The sequence below is a fragment of the Elephantulus edwardii genome, unplaced genomic scaffold (assembly GCF_000299155.1).
Source record: "Elephantulus edwardii isolate Elephantulus edwardi_28Jun2011 unplaced genomic scaffold, EleEdw1.0 scaffold00028, whole genome shotgun sequence".
NCBI lineage: Eukaryota > Metazoa > Chordata > Mammalia > Macroscelidea > Macroscelididae > Elephantulus > Elephantulus edwardii.
Window position 1 is genome coordinate 21,606,306 of NW_006399778.1, and position 22,828 is coordinate 21,629,133.

Genomic DNA, 22,828 nt, shown 5'->3' on the forward strand with positions numbered 1-22,828 from the left:
GTCTCTGACACACCCATCCCGATTACCCCAGTCACTGAATCAATCCACCTCATAGAGGGTCTTCCCCTCCTGCACCGTCCCTCCACCCTACCAAGCATGATGTCCCTCTCCAAAGACCTGTCCCTCCTTACAACATGTCCAAAGTATGTCAGACGAAGCCCCAGAATCCTTGCCTCCAAGGAGCAGCCTGGTTATATGGGTATATATATTTTTATATATATTTACACACACACACACACACACACACACACTGCAGTATTTCGTTGTTTTTAATTCATTTTTTTGAATGATTGAATTAACTAAATTAAAAAATTGAATTAATTCAATTTTTTTGAAACGTCTCATTCCTTTCCCTTCTTGCCCACCCCCTGGTAATGACTAGTCTCATTTTATCTGAATGGATTCGCCCATTCTAAATATGCCATATCTCATCTAAGCGGAGTTATACAATATTTTGGGAGCTCTGGCAACTTAGTGGTAAGAAGTTACACTGCATGCAAACCAAAAGGCATGTGGTTCAAATCCATCAGTTGCTGAATGGGAGAAAGATGGAAAATTTCTTCTCGTGTGATTCAAACTCTCCCAAAACCTCCTGAAGGATCACGTATGAGTTGGTTCTGACCCAATGGTACATAATAACAACATATGAAATTTATCATGTCTAGCTTATATTTTTTTTATTATTTTTGTGTGAGTGTACCATCAAATCAGATCTGACTGGTACAGGAGGAGATTGTCCCTCCTTCCCCAGCAGAGCATCTGGTGGATTCAAACCGTGCGCCTCTGGGATTGCAGTTGTAGCTCCTTGCCACTAGGCCACCAGAGCTCCCCATATTTTTTTTTAAGAAAAAGATAAGTTAAAGCAATGTCATCCTTTTTGTGTGTGTACAAAGTCCAGATTCATGCATCATTTTACTCAGAATGTTGAGGAAGGGACAGGTGGCATGGCCCTTTTTGGCCCATCACTCTCTCTGGGAGTCAGGAGAGTCACTTCTGCCGCCTGCCTGCCTGTGCCTAAGTTTCCCTCTCTGTAAAGTGTGGATGTAAACCTGCACACTCTTCCCTATGCTAAAATTCCACCCTGTGCCCTTTTACAACTACTCTAGAATGGTGCTACACAGGATAAATAAGATGGTTTTCTAAAAGCCATTTAAAATAATAGCAGTAACACATGTTTGTGGTAGCTACAGATTAGAAAAATGGAAAAGTGTTAAATAAGATTTTAAGGAGCACGCTTCAGGCACTTGGAAATTAAACTGTGGAGTCAGGAACATTCATTGTTGGGAAGCAAATAGAAGCTGTTAGCTGCAGACACAAAGGGAAATTAGGTCTCTATTCATATGAGCTTCTTAGTTTGCGAGGCTGTGGATGTTTGAAAATAAGGGAGAAGCATGTGTAAACCAGTGACTGCGCCTCTTGCTCCAGGGGTGAGCCTGGATTAGCAAGGCTTGACAAATGCCCGTGTTCATCACATCATCACCGGGGCTACAGCTGAGAAAAATGTCCCAGTCTGTTAAGGAGTCAGGCCAGTTCACCTGAATTGCCCTTGGGCCACAGAGCTCTCAGGTCTGGGGTGGCATTCACACCCTGGGCACTCATGTACAATGAGGTGCCTACAGGAATCACCTTCTCACCCTGGTCTTGCTTCCCATCTCTAGGAGACTCTAGCCAAGGTGCTCCTCTCCTGACATCAATTTTTCCATCTGTAAAGTGGGAGGGACAAAGGGTTTATCTCCTGGTGCTCATCAGTTTGGGGTTATCTTAGTGTCTATTGACTCCCTGCTCAGAGAGAGGTATCCACTCAAAGTGGCTGCCTCCAGGGAAGTCACTTTCACTTTGCAGAGAAGTCAGTTCCACTTTCAGAGCGCTATCCTTGAGAAGAGAACTTCTTTCTTGCCCTTCCGCAATCCCCAGAGGAAGAACACCAAGTCCAGAAACTCCAACTGCTTAAAGGAGGCAGAAAGTGGGAGACAGGAGAGGAGAGTAAAAGAGACAAGGAGGAGGAGAAGAATCTTTGCTTCTGGAAGCAAAGTATTTTGAGGAAATTGATTAATCTTTAAGGTAAATTTTACCTTAAGTTAGAACAGTTACATACGATAAGTATCTGTATATAATATGTAGTATATATTTCTATGCATTCTTGTTGTTGTGTACCATCAGGTCAGAACCAACCCACAGCTGATCCTTCAGCAGGTTCTCATAGGTGGTAAATCACATGGGAGGAGACAGACTACCCATCTTCCCACATTGGAAGTGGATTTGAACTTCATGTCTTTGGGATTGCAGTGCAGCTTCTGACCACTAGGCCACCAGAGCTCTCTACATTTCTAGGCAGTAAAGACATTAAAGAAACAATTGCAGATACATTACAGTATCTTTGACATAATGTTGTTGTTAAGCGCCTTTCAGTTCTACTTTGGGTCATAGCAATGCTATGAACAGACCTTATCCTTATCCTGTCCCGTCTTCACTATCTCCTTCATGGTCCAGTCTATTGTCACAGTCACTGTTGAACCTCTACTTTTCCCAATATGACATCTTTTTCCAAAGACCTGCATCTCCTGACAACATATCCAAACTATGTGAGGCCCTGGTTACCCTTCCTCTGAGATGAATGTTTGTTCTTTTGCCAGTCCATGAAATACTCAATCCTCTTCACCAACACAATTAAAGGGATCAATTCTTCTTTGGTCTTCCTTAACCAATATCTAATTTTCAGTTACATAGGAAGCAAGTGAAATTCGCTAAGGTGTAACTTTGTTGTTCAGTACCATAGAGTCAGAACTGACCCATAGATGACCCTCTAAAGGGTTTTCAGAGGCAGATAATCTCAAGGGAGGAGATTGCCCATCTTTCTGTCCTGGAGCAGCTTGTTAAAAAAAAGCAAAGCAAAACAAAAAACACCAAAAACAAAACTTCATGCCTTTAAGATTGTAGCACAGCTTCTTACTACTAGGTCACCATAGTTCCTTAAAGTTTCTTTCTCTTTAGCACTTTAAAGAGGTCCTTGACATCAGAGTTCCCCATTAATTTTCAATATCTTTTGCTTTCTTGACTGCTGCTACCATAGGTGTTGAATATGAATCTAAGTAAAACGAAATCCTTGACAAGTGCAATCTTTTATCCATCTATCATGATGTTGTCTATCGGTCCAGTTGTAAGGATTTGTATATTCTTGCTATAGAGGTATAATGAAGGCTAGTGTTTGTATAGTACTTGATCTTCAGTGAATGCGTCAGATCACCTTCACTTCTGTAAACAAGGTTGTATTGTGTGCATAACATAGGTTAATTTAATTCCTCCAGTCCCAGATGGACATTTTTTCAAACAGTCCAGCTTTCCATTCATTTGCTCAGTATTTAGACTGAATAGACATGGAGAAAGGACACGACCTGGACACATACTTTTCCTGATTTCAAACTATTCAGTATTTCCTTGTTTTGTTCAGACAACTGCTTCTTGGTCTAAATATATTGTTGTTGTCATTGTTATATGCTGTTGAGTCACAAGCAACCAATAGCTAACCCTGGAGAGGATTTTCAGAGGCAGTAAAATCATATGTGGAGATAGTTCGTCCTTCTCCCGCAAAGCAACTTGGTGGATTCGAACTGCATGCCTCTGGAGTGGCAGCACAGCTCCTTACCGCTAGGCCGGAGGTCTAGATTCAGGTTTTGCATAAGCTGAGATTCTCATACTTTTCGATGTTATCCATAATTCAGTATGACCCAGGTAGTCAAATGCCTTTGCAAGTCAATAAAACACAGGAAACCTCTTTATGGTATTCTTTGTTTTCAACCAAGATCCATCTGACATCAGCAATGACTTCTCTCATTCTATGGCCTCTTTTGTATCTAGTTTGAATAGGCAGTTCCCTGTCAATATGGTTATGCTAGCTATTTCATAAGCAATCTTCGGCAAGAATTTTCTTGTGATATTAATGATACTGCTCGATAATTTCTACATTCTTTGGATCACCTTTTTTTGGAATGGGAATAAATATGGATCACTTCCAACTGGTTGGTCAAATTTCTTGACATTGATTAGTGAGTACTTTGAGAGATGCATTTGTTTGCTGTGACATTTTTTGTCAATGTCTTCAGAGCAGCTTAGATTTCTTCCTTCAATACCATTGGTTCTTGATCATATGCTACCTTCCTGAAACAGTTCAGACTAGACTGATTCTTTTTGGAACAGTGACTCTGTATTTCTTTCATGGTCGTCTGATGCTTCCTGCATAATGCAATATTTTACTTATGTTGTCATTGTTAGGTGCCATCGAGTCAAGAACAACGCACAGTGACCCTATGAACAACCAATTTGAGCTCTGACCTGCCCCATGTCATCCATACAACCTCTGACACACTATCTCAGTTACAGTGTCAACCCACCCAGTTGCCACCCACCCATGTTCCCAATCACGATGTCCCCGTCCAAGAAAGAACCCCTCATAGCAACATGCCCAAAGTATCTGAGACAAAGCTTCATCATCTTTGCCTTCATCTGGCCACATCTTCTCCAAGACATATCTGCTTGTTCATTTGGCAATTCATGGGGTACTCAGCACTCTTCTCCAACAACACATTCCAAAGGCATCAGTTCTTCATCTGTCATCCTTAGTCATGGTACAGCTCTCAGATACATAGCAATTGACTAAAAAGACCATGTCTTGAAGAAGGGGCACCATAGTCCTCAGCCTGACATCATTGCTCCTCCATAATTTGGAAAGGTCCCTGATGACAGACTTTCCAAGTGCAATACATCTCCTGATCTCCTGGCTGCTGATATCAAGTGTCTTGATTGTGGATCCAAGTAAGATGAAGTCATTGACAATCTCAATCCTTTCTCTATCCATCATGATGTTGACTCTTGTGGTTCAGTGGTAAGGATTTTTGCTTCTTGATGATCAGATGCAAATCATATTGAAGGCTACAGCATTTAACTTTCTGCAGCAAGTACTTCAAGTCCTCCTCGCTTTCAGTGAGTGAGGTTGTGTCATCTGCATAATGAACGTCATTGATGAGTCTTCCTCCAATCTTAATGCTATGTTTTCCATCATAGAGCCCAGCCTCTCAGATAATTTGCTCAGTATACAGATTAAACAGGCATGGAGAAAGGATACAACCCTGATGGAATCCTTCAATAGTATAATCTGAAGGTTTTTTTCTTCAGTTCTTTCATCTTGAGAAACGCCAAGAACCTGCTTTGCCAAGATATTCCACTTGTGCTCTTTATCATGAAAACAAGGACTCGATAATCTTGTTCTTAAAGTCCCTGGAGGTCAAGTACATGCTTATTGTTACAATTATAACTATTGCAAGAGTGATAATGACAAACCAGAATACTTAGCTAGGCTGACAAGATGTCAGCACTGCTTTAAGTGTTTGGTGTACATTGACCATGTTCATCCTCATAACCATCCTATGCAGTAACTACTACAGTAGCTCTCATTTTACAGATGTGGAAATTAAGGCTCAAGGAGAGCTTCAATTGCTTTAAGGTCCCACAGTCAGTAAGTGGCAGAGTTTGACTTGAACTTGGTCAAGTCTGCAGGCTCAGCCACTATGCACCTTCCTCACCACTGTGGGATGGCCCCAGCAGCCCCCTGCTACACAGGAGCTAGTTGATGCCCACCACTTCCTTCCCTTTTCACCCACATCCAAGACCCAGGCCTCGTCCCCTCCTTTCAGAGGCATCCAGAGCCCCTCTGCATTGATGCATACCTGTCAGGGAGCAGGTGAACCACCTACTCTTTGAAGAAGGGTCCCTGGAACTGGGCTGCAGCCGGGGTCTTGACCTTCTTACACTGCCTGGTGATGTACGGAGCTGCTGGTGGCGGACAGCGAGATGCCAGGCGGAGACTGTAGCTGCAAATGGAGAGGAAGGAGATATGTCAACCAGCACGGACTGCCACTGCCCAGGCCCAGGCAGGGGTGCACTTCTGACCACGTGGAGCCCAGGTGATGCGCTTTCGCTAATGGCAGTCAAGCTTTAACAACCAACATGTGTTTCTCCATGTTTAGCCCACCATGTTCTCCCAACTCCCTGCCCCCAGGTGGTCACAGATACACCTGTGAGGAGAAAGCATCCATCACCCTGGCCTTCAAGATCACAATGAACACAGTCAGCCTCCTGGTGAGCCTCTGGTCATGCTGGGCATGAATCTGATAAAGATAACAGTTTGCTCATTCTTCAGTTCCATTTTCCACCTGCTTCCCAGGTACCTAATTGTGCTGTATCTCTGGTCTTGTTTGGATTGCCAATCATCAGTAACATGAGTAAAGGACTGTCAGCCCCCCCATTGCCACTGAGTCAATTCTGATTCACAGTAACACTGTAGGCCAGAGTGGAACTTCCCTATAGAATTACAAGGGCAATAAGTCTTTGTGAAAGTAGACCACCTCATCTTTATCGCAAGGAGCAGGTGGTGAGTCTAAACCACCAAACTTGTGGTTACCAGTTGCATTCTTTAACCACTATACCACTAGAGCTCCTGGACCACATCAGCAGAAGAATGAATGAACTAAATGTGGTCCATCCATACAATGGAATATTAGTCAGTCATAAAAAAGAAATTAAGTCCTGGTGTATGCTACCCAGATGGACAAATCTTGAAAACATTCTGAGTGAAGATTTCACAAGGCAGCACGGCAAGACAAAGTAAAGTATTATAATGAAATGTGCAAAGAGCTGGAGTCAGAAAATCAAAGAGGCTGAACTCACTCAGCATTTCTTAAGCTCAAAAAACTGAAGAAGAAATTCAAGCCTCCAGTTGCAATACTTAAGGATGCTTTGGGCAGAATATTAAATGATCCTGCAAGTATTAAAGGAAGATGGAAAGAGTATACACAGTCATTATACCAAAAGGAATTGGCAGACATACAAAAGAGTTTAATGAATTTAATGAAACAACATATGAGCAAGAGCTTGTGATGATGAAGGAAGAAGTTCAACTGCTTTAAAAGAATTGGCTAAAAATCAGGCACCAGGAATTGATAGTACACCAATTGACATATTTCAACAAAAATATGCTCTCCTAGAAGTGTTCACTAAGTTGTGCCAAGAAATCTGGAGAACAACTACTTGGCCAACTGACTGGAAGAGATCTATATTTGTTCCCATTCCAAAGAATGGTGATCCTGCAGAGTGTGGAAATTCTCGAACAATATCATTAATATCACATGCAAGCAAGATTCTGCTGAAGATTATCCAAAACCGACCGAACAGCACATCAACAGAGAACCACCAGAAGTGCAGGTTGGGTTTAGATGGAGTCGTGGTACTAGGGATATTGTAGCAAATGGTAGATGGATCTTGGCTGAAAGCAGGGAGTACCAGAAGAATGTCTATCTGTGTTTCATTGATTATGCAAAGGTGTTTGACTGTGTGGATCACAACAAACTATGGCTGACTCTGAGAAGAATGGAAATCCCAGAACACTTGATCATGCTAATGTGAAATCTATACTTGGAACAGGAGGCAGTCATCAGAACAGAGCAAGGAAACACTACATGGTTCAAAATTGAGAAGGGTGTATGCCAGGGATGCATCCTATCTTTATTGGAACAGATTATCCGGGAGGCTGGGCTCTTTGAGGAGAAATGTGGCATCAGGATTTGAGGAAGACTCATCAACAATCTGTGTTGTACAGATGACACAACCCTGCTAGCTGAAACTGAGCAGGACCTGAAGCGCTTGCTGTGGAAGGTCAGGAACGGCAGTCTTCAGTAAGGATTGAGGCTCAATATCAAGAAAACAGAGATTCTCTCCACTGGGCCGGTTGGCAGCATCATGACTGATGGTGAAGAGATTGAGATTGTTCACAGTTTTGGTTTGCTTGGCTCCCAAGTTAACACTCTTGGCGCCAGCAGCCAGGAGATTAAAAGACGTATTATGATGGGAGAGTCTGTGGTTAGAGACCTCTCTAAAGTGCTGAAGAGCAATGATGTCAGAATGGAGACTAAGGTGCATCTGATACATGCCATGATCTTCACAATCACTTGTTATGTATCAGAGAGGTGGACAATGACTACGGATGACAGAAGGAGAATTGATACCTTTGAGCTGTGGTGCTGGAGAAGAGCATTGCCTGCTAAGAAAATGAACAGGTTTGACCTGGAGAGGGTAAAACCAGGCTGCTTCTTGGAGTCAAGGGTTCTGAAGCTTCGTCTGACATACTTTGGACATGTTTCAAGGAGGGACCAGTCCTTGGAGAGGGACGTCATGCTAGGGAGGGTACAGGGACAGCTCAGGAGAGGAAGCCCCTAGATGAGATGGATTAATTCAGTGACTCGGGTAATGGGGGTGGGTGTGTTGGATACAGTGAGATTGGAACAGGATAGAGTAGGGTTTAGGGCTGTTGTACATAGGGTCGCTATGAGTCACAGGAGACTCAACAGCACATAATAACAACAACAACAACTTATATTGAGAAGCTCTGGTGGATTTTTGTTTGTTATGTACCATAGAGTTGATTCTTCCTCTGTTCATTGTCCAGCTCTCAGATGTGATCACCTGGATCAGGTGCACCTTAGTCTCTAGACTGGCATTCTTTCTCTTTAGCAAGAGATTTTCCCAGTGCCACTGGTCTTTTGATTTCCTGACTGCTGGTGCCAAGAGTGTTGATTGCTAATCTAAGCAAGATAAATCTTTTTGCCATCTATCATAATACTACCCAATTGGCCTATTGGTGAGGATCTTTGTTTTCTTGATGTTGAAATGCAATACATATGGAAGGCTGTAGTCCTTTTGCAGCAAAAGCTCCAAGTCCTCTTCAGTTTCAGTGAACAAGGTGTGTCATCTATATAACACAACTTGTTGATGAGTCTTCCTCTAATCCTGATGCCACATTCTTCTTCATAAAGCCCCACCTCCCAAGTGATCTTTTCAGCATATAGATTGAAAAGGTATGAAGAAAGGATACATCCCTGATGCACTCCTTTCTTGATTTTCAATTATGAAGTGTTCCCTAGCTCTGTTCGGACAACATCCTGGTCTAGCTATAGGTTTCATATGAGTACAATCAAGTGTTCTGGGATTCCCTCAATTTGCTGTGATCCACACAGTCAAATGCCTTTGCATAGTCAATAAAACACAAATAGACATCCTGGTGGCTTAGCGGTAAGGCACTGTGGTGCCAATACAAAGATACACAGTTTGAATCTACCAGCTCTTCTGTGAAAGAAAGATGGGCAATCTCCTCCAGTTAAATTTACTGCCTCTGAAAACCTGCTGGAGGGTCAGAGATGGGACAGTTATGAGTCAGTTCTGAGTCGACGGTAGACAACAACAACAACAGTGGTTACCAGGAGTGGAAGGGAAAGGGCAAAGGAGAGTCTCAAACTAGAGGGGACAGGATTTTTTGTAATGGCAGCGGAATAATCTGGAAACAGATATGTTGCTGGTTATACTACATGACGCATGTGACAAGAATCACTAAATTGTACGTGGGGAAAAATGTTGATTTGGTGAATGTTTCATGATGCATATATACTTCACCACAATAAGATAATCTTTAAAACTGCTAAGTGAGAAATAAAAGAAGTGGCATCTGGAGAACCCTATTGTCCCATGTCCCTTGCAGTTAGGAAGCAGGGAAGTCCAGGTCCCCTCCATAGACTTCACTCCACCCTCAAGTTCATCCTGAGCCAAGCACTTCCAGGTCAGTGTCTCCAAGGAATGGCATGATATGATCTCCCACAAAGATATGAACCCTGGATATGGTTTGAACCCATTTGCTCGTAAACCTGGACGTGTTTTTCAGAATAGTTTTTAAAATAATTTCTAAATTCTTTTAAAAATCTTTTATTTTGTTGTTGTTGAAAACATGGTGATAAACATATATGAACAATTCAACAATTTCTACACATACAATTCCATGACATTGATTGTTGTTGTTAGGTGTCTTTGAGTCACCTGTGACTCATAGTGACTCTATATCCATTAGCTCTGAACCCTGCCCTATCATGAGCCAATCTTGTTGTCTCTGACAAACCTAATCCCATTTCTCCAGTCACTGAGTTAATTTATCTCATCTCGGGTCTTCCTTTCCTGTGCTGTCCCTCCACCCTTCCAAACATATCTCTCTCCAAGGACTGGTCGGTCCCTCCTGACCATGTGCCCAAAGTATGTGAGACAGAGCTTCAAAATCCTTGCCTCTGTGGAGCAGCCCAATTTGACTTTTTCCACAACAGACGTGTTTTTTCTCCTGGCAGTCCACAGTATGTTTAACACTCTTCTCTAACATCACAACTTAAGGGTCTCCATTTTTCTCCTCTCATCATTAGTTACTGTCTACCTCTCAGATGGATAGTAAGCAATTGCAGAGACCATGGCCTGAATCAGGTGAACCTTAGACTCCCTACTGACATCATCACTGTTCAATACTCTAAAGAGGTCCCTGCCAGCAGACTTCCCCAATACAATTTGTCTTTTGATTTCCTGACTGCTGGTGCCAGGAGTGTTGATTGTGGAACCAAGCAAGCTGAAGTTATTTACAATCTCAATCTCTTCTCTGTTAGACAAGGAAAAAAGACAGAGGAGGAAGAAAAGACCAAGAGAGATGTCAGGAGAGACTCTGAATATTGCACTAGAACACTGAGAAGCCGAAGTAAACAGAAGAAATCAAGAAGTTAAGGAGCTGAACAGAAGATGTCAAAGGGCAGCTCGGGAGGACAAAGAGAAATATTATAATGAAATGTGTTAAGGAGCTGGAGTCGGAAAATCAGAGGGGATGAACTTCCTCAGCATGTCTTAAGCTGAAGAAACTGAAGAACAAGTTTAAGCCTCAAGTTGCAATACTTAATGACGCTAAAGGCAGAATGTTGAATGACCCAGGAAACATCAAAGGCAGATGGAAGGAGTACATAAAGTCACCATACCAAAAAGAATTGGCTGACACAGAAGAATTTCATGAAACAAGATATGACCAAAGGCATTGGTGATGAAAGAGGGAAGTTCTAGTTGCTCTGAAGGAACTGGCAAAAAACAAGGTTCCAGAAATTCATGGAATACCAACTGACATATTGTCCATGCGGCCCTGGACATGCTTACCAGGTTGTGCCAAGAAATCTGGAGGACAACGACCTGGCCAACTGACCAGAAGAGATCTGCATTTATTCCCATTTGAAAAAAAGATGGCCCAACTGAGTGTGGAAATTATTGAACAACATCAGTAATATCATAAGCAAGCAAGATTCTGTTGAAGATAATCCAAAAACTGGAACAGGACATCAACAAAAAACTGCCAGATGTGCAAGCTGGGCTTAGAAGAGATTGTGGCACTAAGGACATCATAACCAATGTTAGATGGATCTCACCTGAAAGCAGAGAGTACCAGAGGAATGTCTACCTGTGTTTCATTGACTTTGGAAAGGCATTTGACTATGTAGACCACAACAAATTGTGGCTAACCTTGAAAAGAATGGGGATCCCAGAACACTTAATTGTGCTCAGGCAAAATCTATACTTGGACCAGGAAACAGTAATCAGAACAGAGCAGGGAAACACTGCACTGTTCAGGATCAGGAAAGTTGGGTGTCAGGAATGTATCCTATCTCCATACCTTTTCAGTCTATATGCAGAGCAGATCATTCAGGAGGGTCGACTTTATGAGGAGGAAAGTGGCATCAGGATTTGAGGAAGACTCATTAACAGCCTGCATTATACAGATGGCACAACCTTGCTTGCTGAAACTGAGGACATGAGGTATTTGCTGCAGAAGGTCAGTGACTGTAATCTTCAATATGGATTGAACCTCAACATCAAGAAAACAAAGATTCTCACCACTGGGCCAAGTAGCAGCTTCATGATAGAGGGAGAAGAGGACATTGACTATGTCCTTGCAACTGTGTCATTTTTAAAAAAACAGATAACCCACATGTATCTCTTCTCTCTTTTCTTCACCACCTAACTCCTATTTAGCTATCAGGTCCTGGCTGAAATACAGCTCCTCCAGGAAGCCTTCCCTTTTTAAACCCTGCATGGTGTCCCTCCTACAGGTTCCTTCTGCCCCCTAGTACTTTCCCGTCATAGCACTTGTGACAGTGAATTGCCTTTACAGGATAAGCACCAGCCTCCTGCATCAGCTAGAAGATTCCATGGCTTGAGCTCCTTTGTCTTGTTCATTAATACAGTTCTAGCTTAACATAAGAATTGTTGACTCACAGTGATACACATGGTACTTACTAAGTGCTCTGATTTGAAATGTTTTGTCTACTTTCATATACTGACTCACTCATTCTTCATACATAAGGGCAGTTGTGGTTCACCACTAGAATCCTCACCTCCCAGGCAGGAGGCCCAGGTTCGATTCCTGGCCAAGGCACTTCATGCAGAGCCCTCATCACCTAACAGTGGTGACTCACATGTTGCAATGATGCTGAGCCTCCAGACTAAGAGGGACTAGGAATAAAGACGTGGCAACATAATTCTGGAGGAAAAAAAAAAATCAATCCATGAAAGCCCTAGAGATCACAACAGTCTCCTCTTCATCTAATCATGGAGATGGTGCTGGACCATTCAGCATTTCAATTTGTTAGCCAGTGGTCATCACAGGTTAGAGGCCCACTCGGAGGCAGACAGACACTCATAATTAGAAAATAGCAAGACTCTTACAAAAGTAGAATCAGACAGAATGCACAATATTTTTGAAGATGCCTTACCTGCACAAACAATGAGCACACGTATATAACATGCATAGCTAATGCAAGAGGTGGCTGCACCATTTGCAGGAATTTTATGGCGTGAGTTATTTGTATGAATGCAGTAAACTTGGGGACTGGCAAGTTTCCATTGAGTGCAATTCTCTGGAGATTTATCCAGGTTGTTGAATGTACTGATTGCTCCTTATTATTGCCGAGCAGTAATCACGGTATGATGCATTGCAGTTTGTTTAATCATGAAAGGACATTTGGTCTGTTTCCCGTTCTTGGCTATTGTAAACAAAGCTGCTTTGAACAAAAATCAACTCAAATGAACAGAGCGAAGCTACTAGAAAGGAAAATAAGAATCATGTGTGCACATCTCTCTTCTGGACTCATAGTTTACTCCTGAAAGGAAGTATCACACCAGAACCACACCTTTTTCTATCCAGGCATACCAAACAGGGCAGCAGGGCAGCCTCGGGCCCAAGGACGGCTCACTGCACTCTCCGCACTGCTCCAGAATTCAGTGGATGCCCTGTTGGCCAGTGGGGACAAGCGCAGCTCTTCCGGCTTAGCTCGTTTTGTTAGCGTTATGCTGCAATGAGTTTACAAGTGTTACTGCCAAGCCAGCACCTTGCTTGTCCAGAATCTGCTTTCACTGGGCAAGCAATCTACAGATCAGCTAAGAACTCTGGGAGACAGCACCAAAGTTGTGAGTCATCCCCCATCTACATCCGCTGACTCAGTCAGCTCTTCCTGAGGGTCTCACTGCCAGGAAGCAATGGGATGAGGGCCAGAGCCACCCCTACATGCCTCAGGCCTGTCCCGAAGGAATATGACATCACACGAAACCTGAGCTTTCTGGCACCATGCTCAGTACACTCTTCTTTCATGTACAATTCAAGAGTCCTTGGGAGGTACAATTCATGCGCTTGACTAGTAACTGTATATAAGGTAGAGGTAGAAGGTTGAAACCAAAACGATCCCATTTTGTGAGCCTTCTGACTGTACCTGAATACATCTGTGGTTCCAGGAAATAGTAAATAATCTGGTAAATGTTTACCCCTAGACACGATTTATGACACACACACACACACCCCCAGGAGATAAAACAGGTCCTTCTTGTTGTTGTGTGCCACGGAGTCACCTGCAACTCCTAAAACAGGTAGTGCTGAAAATATGGAAAATGGCCCCAGGCCCTTCAAAGTGCTGTGATTAAACTCAACCAGCTGATGCAGCTTGGAGAAATACCCTACTCTCCTACTCTCCATGTTTCGTGCTGATGCCACTTGAGCCTAAGCCCGCTTTCGCCAAAGTGCGCATTTTAAAGAAAGCCTGTTTGCTATACACTTGGCTAGTGTTGCTTTTGGGCCTCGTAGTGAGCCTTTCAGGAGATTTAAAACCAGCTAGAAACACCTCTGAAGGAAAGTCTGACAACTCATTTTCAAAAATCAGTCACTGTTCTCTATCGAGAGCAATTCTACTCTTGCCATCCATGGGCTACCGTGAGTCAGAAAAAAGCTTAATGGCAACTGGTTGTTTTGGTTTTACCCACAATACAAAGAAACAAAAATAAATGTAGCCGGGTGACTTTCCAGTCCCTGGCAAAATGGAGAGAGGAGAAAGAAAAGGACTGTGAGAGTGAGGGAAATATGCAGTTGATGGAAGTGACATCAGACAAGCCACAGAGGAAGGGTGTACAATTTCAAAGGAGGAAATATTATGCACCAAGCGAAGGACCACACACAATCCCGGATTTATTTCGTTTTGTCCTTAGCGACCTAAGAGGTAGGCATGCTTTTGAGAGGTTTGCTAACTTGACTGAAGCCATACAGACCACACTTGGGAAAGACCATCTTTTGAGCACAAGGACTCACCCTGGGCCTCTCTTCTCTGATTACATTTCTTCTAGAGACAACTCCTTCCACTGCCCTGCTTTCCTCACCAGCCTCAAACACACAACTCCCAAATGCCAGCTCCGTCCCTCTTCTCATCTCCAGCTTCACACTCATCCCATCCATCCATCTCCGTGCCAACGTGATGTCTCCCTTTGGGCAGCTGGAAGGCATTTAAACTCAGGTCCCAATCTAAACTGCGACCCACCTTGGTCCCTATGCATCCTGTGGTACCATATCCATGCCCTGAGGTACAAAGACTCCTCCCAGTCAACAGGGGCCCCACTTGTCTGGGGCCTTCTGCCTGGTCTTTTCTAGCTGGTTCTCCTCCCACTAGTTCTGCAGAAGAATGGCCTTTACAAAAGGTAGATCAGATCAGGACAAGCTCTCTCTGGAACCTATCCATCGTTTGGCTCCCTGGGGGAAGATCAAGTGCCTCAGAATATACCGTCGACCTCGTGACTCAACAGCCCCCGCTCAGTCTCTTCAGTTCTTTTTACTCCAGCCACACTGGATTCCTTTCAACATTTCAATGGGGACCCCTTTTTCCTGGTAGCCTTCAGTCATGGCTACTCATTAGATTGATGGGGGGCAGGAGTAGGAGAGGTTGAATGTCTGTTTATCAAAGTCTCAATAGATACAGCAGCAATAGATAACAATGCCCAGGCTGTGGCCCAGACCCATTAAACCAGAACCTTTCGAGTGTTGGGTCAGGTATCTGTATGCTTAGTACTGGAATGATTCTACTGGGGAACCTTCCAAAAGCTGCCTTCATGGGGCAAAATGGCCCTCAGTCATGTTTTCGTAGCACCCGTGCCTACTACAGTTGCGGGTTCACCTGCACCTCTGTGGTTGTTTGGTGACTGCAGCCCCCTCCCCCAATCACCCAGGAGACCGTGTGGTCGGTGGCAGGGGGACGAGATGGCTTTGGCTCATCATTTTATGCTCAACTCCATGATTTTGAGTGAGTGAGTAACAGGCCCTAGACATTCAATCATATAAGGAGTGAACGATTCTGTAGTTCCTGATACTCTCGTTGCCTAGGTTTCCTCCACATCACGCAGGTGGTGTCCATGCAGGTGCAAGAGACAAAGTTCTAGAGCCAAGGGCAGTACGATTTATAAGCATTCAAATTCCTACATCTAAGACCACAAGAGACAGTTGAACAAAACTTTTTTTTAAGCAAAGAAGCCAAGCATAACTTTTATAAAATGTTCATACGAAATGGTTTCACTTTTTAGGAACAGTGATTGGAAAGGGAGCCTGCTCGGCGTTCTGCCCGGATGATGCTCAGAACAGTCCATCCACGTGCAGGATGCCATCCACTGCCTTCTGCACTCTTCAGCTCACTTTGAAATGGAACACTGCACTTGAATAGGTGAAGGGAAGGGCAATCTGAAAGGAATGGACAATTAGACATTATATGTATGACAATTAACAATGGGGAACAGGATTGGCATTACAAAGTGAACTAGGTGAGGGAGAAGGAAGAACAGTGTGTATGAATGCATGAAAGCTAATCTCATTGGAAACTTTCATGAAAGTCACGATTTTAAAAAGGCACAGGTCAATAGTAATAAGTATATAAAACACAACTTATAGGAATATTTGTATAAAACAAAATAGACATGAATTAAACACAACCTATATGAATGGATGTGTGAAACACAATGCATATGAATGATGCACAATGTATGTGAGTGATTGCATAAAACACAAAGTCCATGAGAGAAAGGTAATGTATATGAACCAGTGTATACAAACTAATAAAATGTTTAAAAGGAAAAAAATTAATAAAAGTCACAGATATTTGAAGCATTCGAAATTTCAAAGACCATCCAGCCCTATCTTTATAGATGGGGAAGGATTATGGGAGAGAATGCATACACATTATCTGGTCCATGTTTAGCTTTTTGTACGGGATAAATAAATGGTACTTTTCACAGCATCATCTTCTCCTTTATTATAAGATGGCTTAATTATCTACATGCACCACAAAGGCAGCATCTATTGTCTGTGTTCTCTCTGAGGGTGCTTTCATTCTTTCGTTTAATTGTTTCAGTTTGTGCAGCAAAGACTTTGCACATGCAGTTCTCTTCCTCAGGGAATCACAAGGCTCAAGCCCCCTCCCTCCTTCAAGTCTTTGTTTAAGGGTCTCCTCTGTGAGTGCTCTCGGACCACTACCCTTGTTTTGTTTTTGGGGGGTTTTCTTTGAACCACTATCCTTAACATTACTTCCACTGAAACTTCCGATCTCTAGTCCACCCTACGTTCTTTGCTGCATTTTGTTTTCCTTGCTCATTATTTATTTTTCTTTATTGTGTTATTATTATTACTTAAAGAAGCACCATATTTTATCTAGCCTCTGACTTTGTGTGTGCCGTCAAGACTTTTGCAATAATGTTCTTTTCCTCACTAAGGAAAGCGCACTGGATTTTGTCATGGACACACAGCACATATGGGGCCACCGTAAGCTCTGCTGACATGGATTTTTGTTTGTTTTTGACAACCCATGAGAACTTGAAGTGTCACAGCAGGCACCCCTCTTAGTCAGCCTGGGCACATGCCACATGCAGATTGTGGTGCTTTCCCAAACATCTTGGTATAAAAGCAAACAATTCTATTACCAGGGGTTCGGGACAGTCTAGTTTGATAGAGGCTGGGAGTAGGACAGCCTACAACAGTAGGCTGAACCATTTTCAATGCCTCTCCACAAAGTGTCCAGAAGAGGAACCATTGTTCTTTATTTGCTACCATACTCCGTATGTTACCTGACGAGGCAAGAAGACAAGGACTGAATCTGTTTTGACACTGATGTGTCCTCAACACCTAGGCTGCTGTCTGGCACACAGCTGTGGTTAGTTACCATCTCATCAATTCCGACTCCCAGAGACCCACGTGATTGCCTGAGGCCGAGCAGAACTGCTCTAAAGGGTTTCCAGGGTTTCCCCCTTCAGAAGCATATTATCAGGCCTGTTTCCTGAAGCACAACCTTTCCAGTGTTTAAGTGGTCCAGCATTAAACCATTTGCACCACCCAGGACTCTGGCACAAAGTAGTTATTCATTGAATATTTGTTTAACTAACGGTGTGCCAACTATGTGCCAGGTGCTTTGCCAAGAGAAGCTTTAGAGATTATTACATACAGAGTTATCTATTTCTGTATATCTCCCTTTAAGCAGCTTGCTTCTGACTTAGATGCATTAGTCCTAATGCTGAGGAAAGCACAGGATAGGACAGGATTCAGATCTGTGGTTTATAGGGTCGCTATGAGTTGTACTTGACTTGATGGCTTCAAACAACAACAATGGACTAGTCTGTAGGAAGCTGCACTGTTAACTCAAGGCCATGCCTCAGTTCAATTCTGCCAGTGGTTCCAAAGGAAAGAAATGGGCATTATTTTGTGGTTTACAGCCTCAGAAACCCAATAGAGAGTCAGTTTTGTGTTGATTTCAACTTGATGGCAATGAATGAATGAATGAATGAATGTGTAATTGAGTGAAAATCAAGATCAAACTCTTCAAAGCAACCCTGTAGGACAGGAAGTTTTGGTGGCTTAGTGATCAGGAGCTGTGCTATCAAACTAAAAGGTCCATGGTTTGAATCCACCAGTTTCTCTGTGGGAGAAAGATGGGCAATCAACTCCTGTGTGATTGACATCCTCTGAAAACCTTCTGGAGGGTAAGCTGTGGGTCAGTTCCAACAAGATAGCACTAAAAAATGACAAACAACTATAGTACAGAGTATAATTGCCTCTTAGGAATCCCAATGCTATACTCTTTACAGAAGCAGGCTTGTGAGGGGGATGGAAGATTTTTAACCACAAACTTTCAGTTATTAGCCGAGCCCTAGTCACTGTATCACTAAGGCTTCCTTTACAGGAGTTTGATGCCTGGGCCAGGCTAAGACCTAGCTTTCCTGGTTTCCAGCTACATGTCCCCATTCATCTCCCAGTGGTTTCTGACAAAAGAGACATTGACTACATTGAAATGCATAAAAGAAATGGTAACTGATGAAACAAAAAAGTCAAGGACTGGGAAAATACATAGAATAACCATGTGTAAATGGCATTGAGAAAGTGTTCTGTGAGAGAAAGACCCACTCAAGTCCAAAGAAAGAACCACAGAAGGATCCTATAAAAGTTTAGCTCAGAGTTCGTTTGTTTGCCTGAGAAATCTCCATGAGCTAATTAGCCTCCAGGGGGAGATGCTCCTGTACTTCAAAGGTGTTTCTTGGCACTCAGATGCCAGCAGGCCTTAAGGAGTTAGGAGAAGGTGATATTAGAGAGAAGCTGGTGGCACTTGAGATTCTTATTTGTCAGGGATCCCCTGGGTTCAAGAGATGTCTGCAACCAGGAATATGAATTTAAACCAAAATGGATGAATGGAAAAATAACAAATTAATAAATGAGGTAGAAAATGGCAAAATGGCCAAAGGTATAAAAAAGTAATGCATGGAAATACAAATAAATATGAAAAGCCCCCACTAGCCAAGGAAAATGTTAATACAAGAGACCCTTGTCAATGGTGAGGTTGAAGGAGACAGCAAGAAAGACTGAAAGTGTCTCAAGCTGAAAGGTTACGGGTGTCCGGTCTGCTCATTTGCTGCTAATGGGCACTGAGACCTACATAGGGGAGGAGGTGGTGATGCCGAGGCAGGTAAGGGTGGAAGTGGTTGTGATGGCAGAGAAGAGAGTGGAGGTAATGGTGATGTAACAGCAGTGGGGAAGGTAGAGGTGATGACGATGGTGTAGGAAGGGAAAGGGGAGCTAGTGGTGGTGGAAGGGGTGATGGTAGTGGTGGTGATAATGATGAACATGAAGGCGGAGGTGACTGGCAGAAGAGGGAAGTGGTAGTGGTTGATGATATGAAGGTAGAGGTATTGTTATGACAGAGGAGGGGGAGGTGATAGTGGTGGTAGAGGAGGAGGAGAAAGTGATGATGGTGGTGGTAGAGGAGGAAGAAGTTGTGGTGGTGGAGGAGGCGAAGGTGGTGATGATGGTGGAGGTGTGGAAGAGGAGAAGGTGGTGATGGTAGTGGAGGTGATGATGATGGATGTGAAGGTAGAGTTGATTTGTGATAGCAGACGAAGAGGGACGGGATAGCAGTGATGTTGCTGGTAGAGGTGGTGTGACAGGAGAAGGGAAGGGAGGAAGAAGTGGTGGTAGAGGTGGAGGAGGTGGTGCTGATGATAGAGGAGGTGGTGGGAGAAGAGAGAAAGTGGCGGTAAGAGGTGGAGGAGCTGGTGGTGATGGTGGAAGTGGGGTGGAGGAGGGGTGCTGATGATAGAGGAGGAGGTGGGAGGAGAGGAGAAAGTGGTGGTGAGAGAAGGAGGAGGTGGTGATGACGGTGGAGGTGGTGAGAGAAGGAAGTGGTGCTAAGAGGAGGAGGAGGTGGTGGTGATGGTGGAAGTGGTGGTAGAGGAGGAGGGGGGTGGTGATGGTAGAGGAGGTGGTGGGAGAAGAGGAGAAAGTGGTGGTAAGAGGAGGAGGTGGTGCTGATGATAGTGGATGTGGTAGAAGAGAAAGTGGCGTTAAGACAAGGAGGTGGTGGTGGTGATGGTGGAAGTGGTGGTGGTGGAGGAGAGGGTGCTGATGATAGAGGAGGTGGTGGGAGAAGAGGAGAAAGTGTTGGTGAGAGAAGGAGGAGGTGGTGATGACGGTGGAGGTGGTGGTAGAGGAGGAAGAAGTGGTGGTGGAGGAGGCAAAGGTGGTGCTGAAGGCGGAGATTTGGTAGAGAAGGAGGTGGTGGTGGAAGAGGAAGTACTGTTGGTAGTGGAGGACATACAAGTGGAGAAGGAGGAGCAGGTGATGATGGTAGTGGAAATGTTGGTAGAGGAAGAGGTGGTTGGGATGACAGTGGAAGAGAAAGCAGTATTGATGATGATGGGAGTCGTGCTGCTGATGATGGAGGAAAAGGAGGTGGAGACTGTGGTGCTAACAGTGGACGTGTCGGTGGTCATCGTCATGTGCCAAAGTATTTGCTTTCCCAGTTGACTATGGGAGTTATTGACAACTTTGATGACAACCAAGAAGACAAGCCCCTTGGGGGGGTGGCTGAGAAGGGAAATTGTTGACAAAAAGTCTCATCGGCTACAAACTACAGGTGCTGTAGAAAAGTTCCCCGCAATTTTAGATTTAGGTTGGAACTTTCTTGACAATGGCAGTAGTGGCAGGACCATTAAGGCCTTCTAAAGAAAGTGTGCCTGATTCAGGCCATGGTCTTTTCAATCATTTGCTATGCTGCTGGGAGTTGGACAACGAATAAGGATGACAGAAGAATTAATGCCTTTAAACTGTAGTGTTGGAGAAGAATACTGATTATCCCATGGACTGTCAAAAGAACAAACAGCTATGTCTTAGAGAAGTTGCAGCCTGAGTACTCCTTGGAGGCGGACAAAGCTTTGCCTCCCATATTCTGGACATATTGTTAGAAGAGGCTCTTCCTTGGAAAAGGACATCGTGCTTGGAAAGATGGGAGGGTCAGCAAAGGAGAGGAGGACCCCAACATGATGGACTGACACAGTGACCGGAGTAAGGGGGTCAAGTGCGTCAGAGAGGATAAGGATGGCACAGGATAGGAAAAAGTTCAGGTCTGTCACTCACAGGGTCACTATGAATTGAATTTGACTCAACAGCACCTAACAACAACAAACAACAATTTAACAAAAAAAGCTATGCTGTTATTATACAGAATCCTGCAGACCTTTCTTCCCCTCCGCCCCCACCCTCAATGTCGGGAACAAATGGCCCACAGGCATAGATGGTTCATTTGAGAGTACCTCATCATTTACCTAGTCTCTAGTCTCCTTTGCCTCATCCGTAAATGGGTTTGGAGATGTCCACACACTTGGGTCAGTCATTGTGCATCTCAGATGGGATGTCTGCCACAGCCCCCATCATTCGAGGAGGCAGCACCTATCTCACCTCCTCAGTCCCCACCATACCTGCCCCCATTTCCTGAGAGCCTCTACTTCCTGCGCTCAGTGAGAAGCAGTTATTACTCGGCCCAGTTGGAGCACTGGGGATACAGCAGATGGTGAGAGGGAGGGTCCAGAACCCCTGCCTTCCAGGGCTCACATGCTGCTAGAGAGACTGGAAGCAAATAAGTAAACAAGATTAATAGCACACGCTAAGCCTTCAGGATCACTACTGGGGGGGGGGGAGTCGAGGAGAGATCTTGGGGAGAGTGACAGGGTTGGAGGGGGCTTCAAGGGGCAAAGAGGTGACCTCACAGAAACAGTGGCAAGCAAGCAAAGACCTGAAAGAGGTATGGGACAGATTCACTTAGACACCAGGTCCTGGAGTGTTGCAGGTAGTGGGACAGCAAGTGCAAAGGCCCTGGGGTGACACTTGCCTGGATATCATAGATGTAAGATGGGGCAAAAGGGAGGCCCTCACGGGCCACTGAGTGAGATAAACCAGGGTGGGGTGATCTGACACTGCTGCTGTGAAGAACACAGACTGCAGGAAGAAAAGAATGGAATCCGGAGACCAGCTCAGAGGCTCTGCTAGCAAACAAGCAAGAGAAGATGGTGGCTTGGTGACAGCTGAGGAGGCGACCTTACAGGAAGTCGAAGGCAGATCTATTTTGGAAAACGCACTGACAGGAAGTGCTGGTGAACTGTGTGGGGGAGCGGGGAGGTAAGGAAGAGACTGGAGTCAAGATTGACTCCCAGAGTGTTGGGCCTGAGCCTTAGGGAGTCTGGTTTACATTTCCCCAACAGGGAGCTGGCAGGAGAGGGCAGTCTCGTGGAAGGAAGTGTTTGGTGTGGGGAGGATTAAATTTGAAGTGTTTATTAGTCATCAAGGGAGACATCAGGCAGGCAGCTGAGAGAAGACCAGTCTTCAGTGTAGTATGCATTTGGGATTCACCAGCATCTAGGAGGTATTTAAGGCCTGGACAGGGGGAGTTCTCAAAGGAGTGGAGGGAAGGGGAGCTGCCCTGAGGACTCAGAGAGAGTGGTAAGAGGGAGAAATCCCAGAAAGTTGGGGTCCAGGCCACTAAGGTAGAAATTATCTCAAAGGACAGAGTTAACAGTGTCCAGAATTGGGAGGGTGAAGGTGGGGGTCGAGTTAGAGGAAGCTTGAGAACTCAGGATGGCCTAGCACTCGAGACATTACTGCCTGGTGACAGCAGTCAGTGGTATGATCAAGCAAATATGTGAAGGGAGAATAGGGAAGTACCGTTTTACTATCACCAACTTTAAAATTTAAAAAGAGAGAAAGGAGGAGGAGAGGAGCAGAGGTGGAGAGTTCAGAGAATTGACCATCAAAGGAAACAGAAAAGAGGAG

The 22,828-nt window shown here is 44.2% G+C and overlaps 1 protein-coding gene across 1 annotated transcript in view; it reads right to left on the reverse strand.

Moving 5' to 3' along the window:
* Nucleotides 1-5,743: 5,743 nt before the first annotated feature.
* PRDM2 (PR domain containing 2, with ZNF domain) overlaps nucleotides 5,744-22,828 on the reverse strand; it is a 134,854-nt gene continuing 117,769 nt past the window's right edge. The window contains exon 7 of the mRNA XM_006883634.1: nucleotides 5,744-5,864. Coding sequence (XP_006883696.1) covers nucleotides 5,744-5,864 — 121 coding nt within the window. The remainder of the gene's footprint in view (nucleotides 5,865-22,828) is intronic.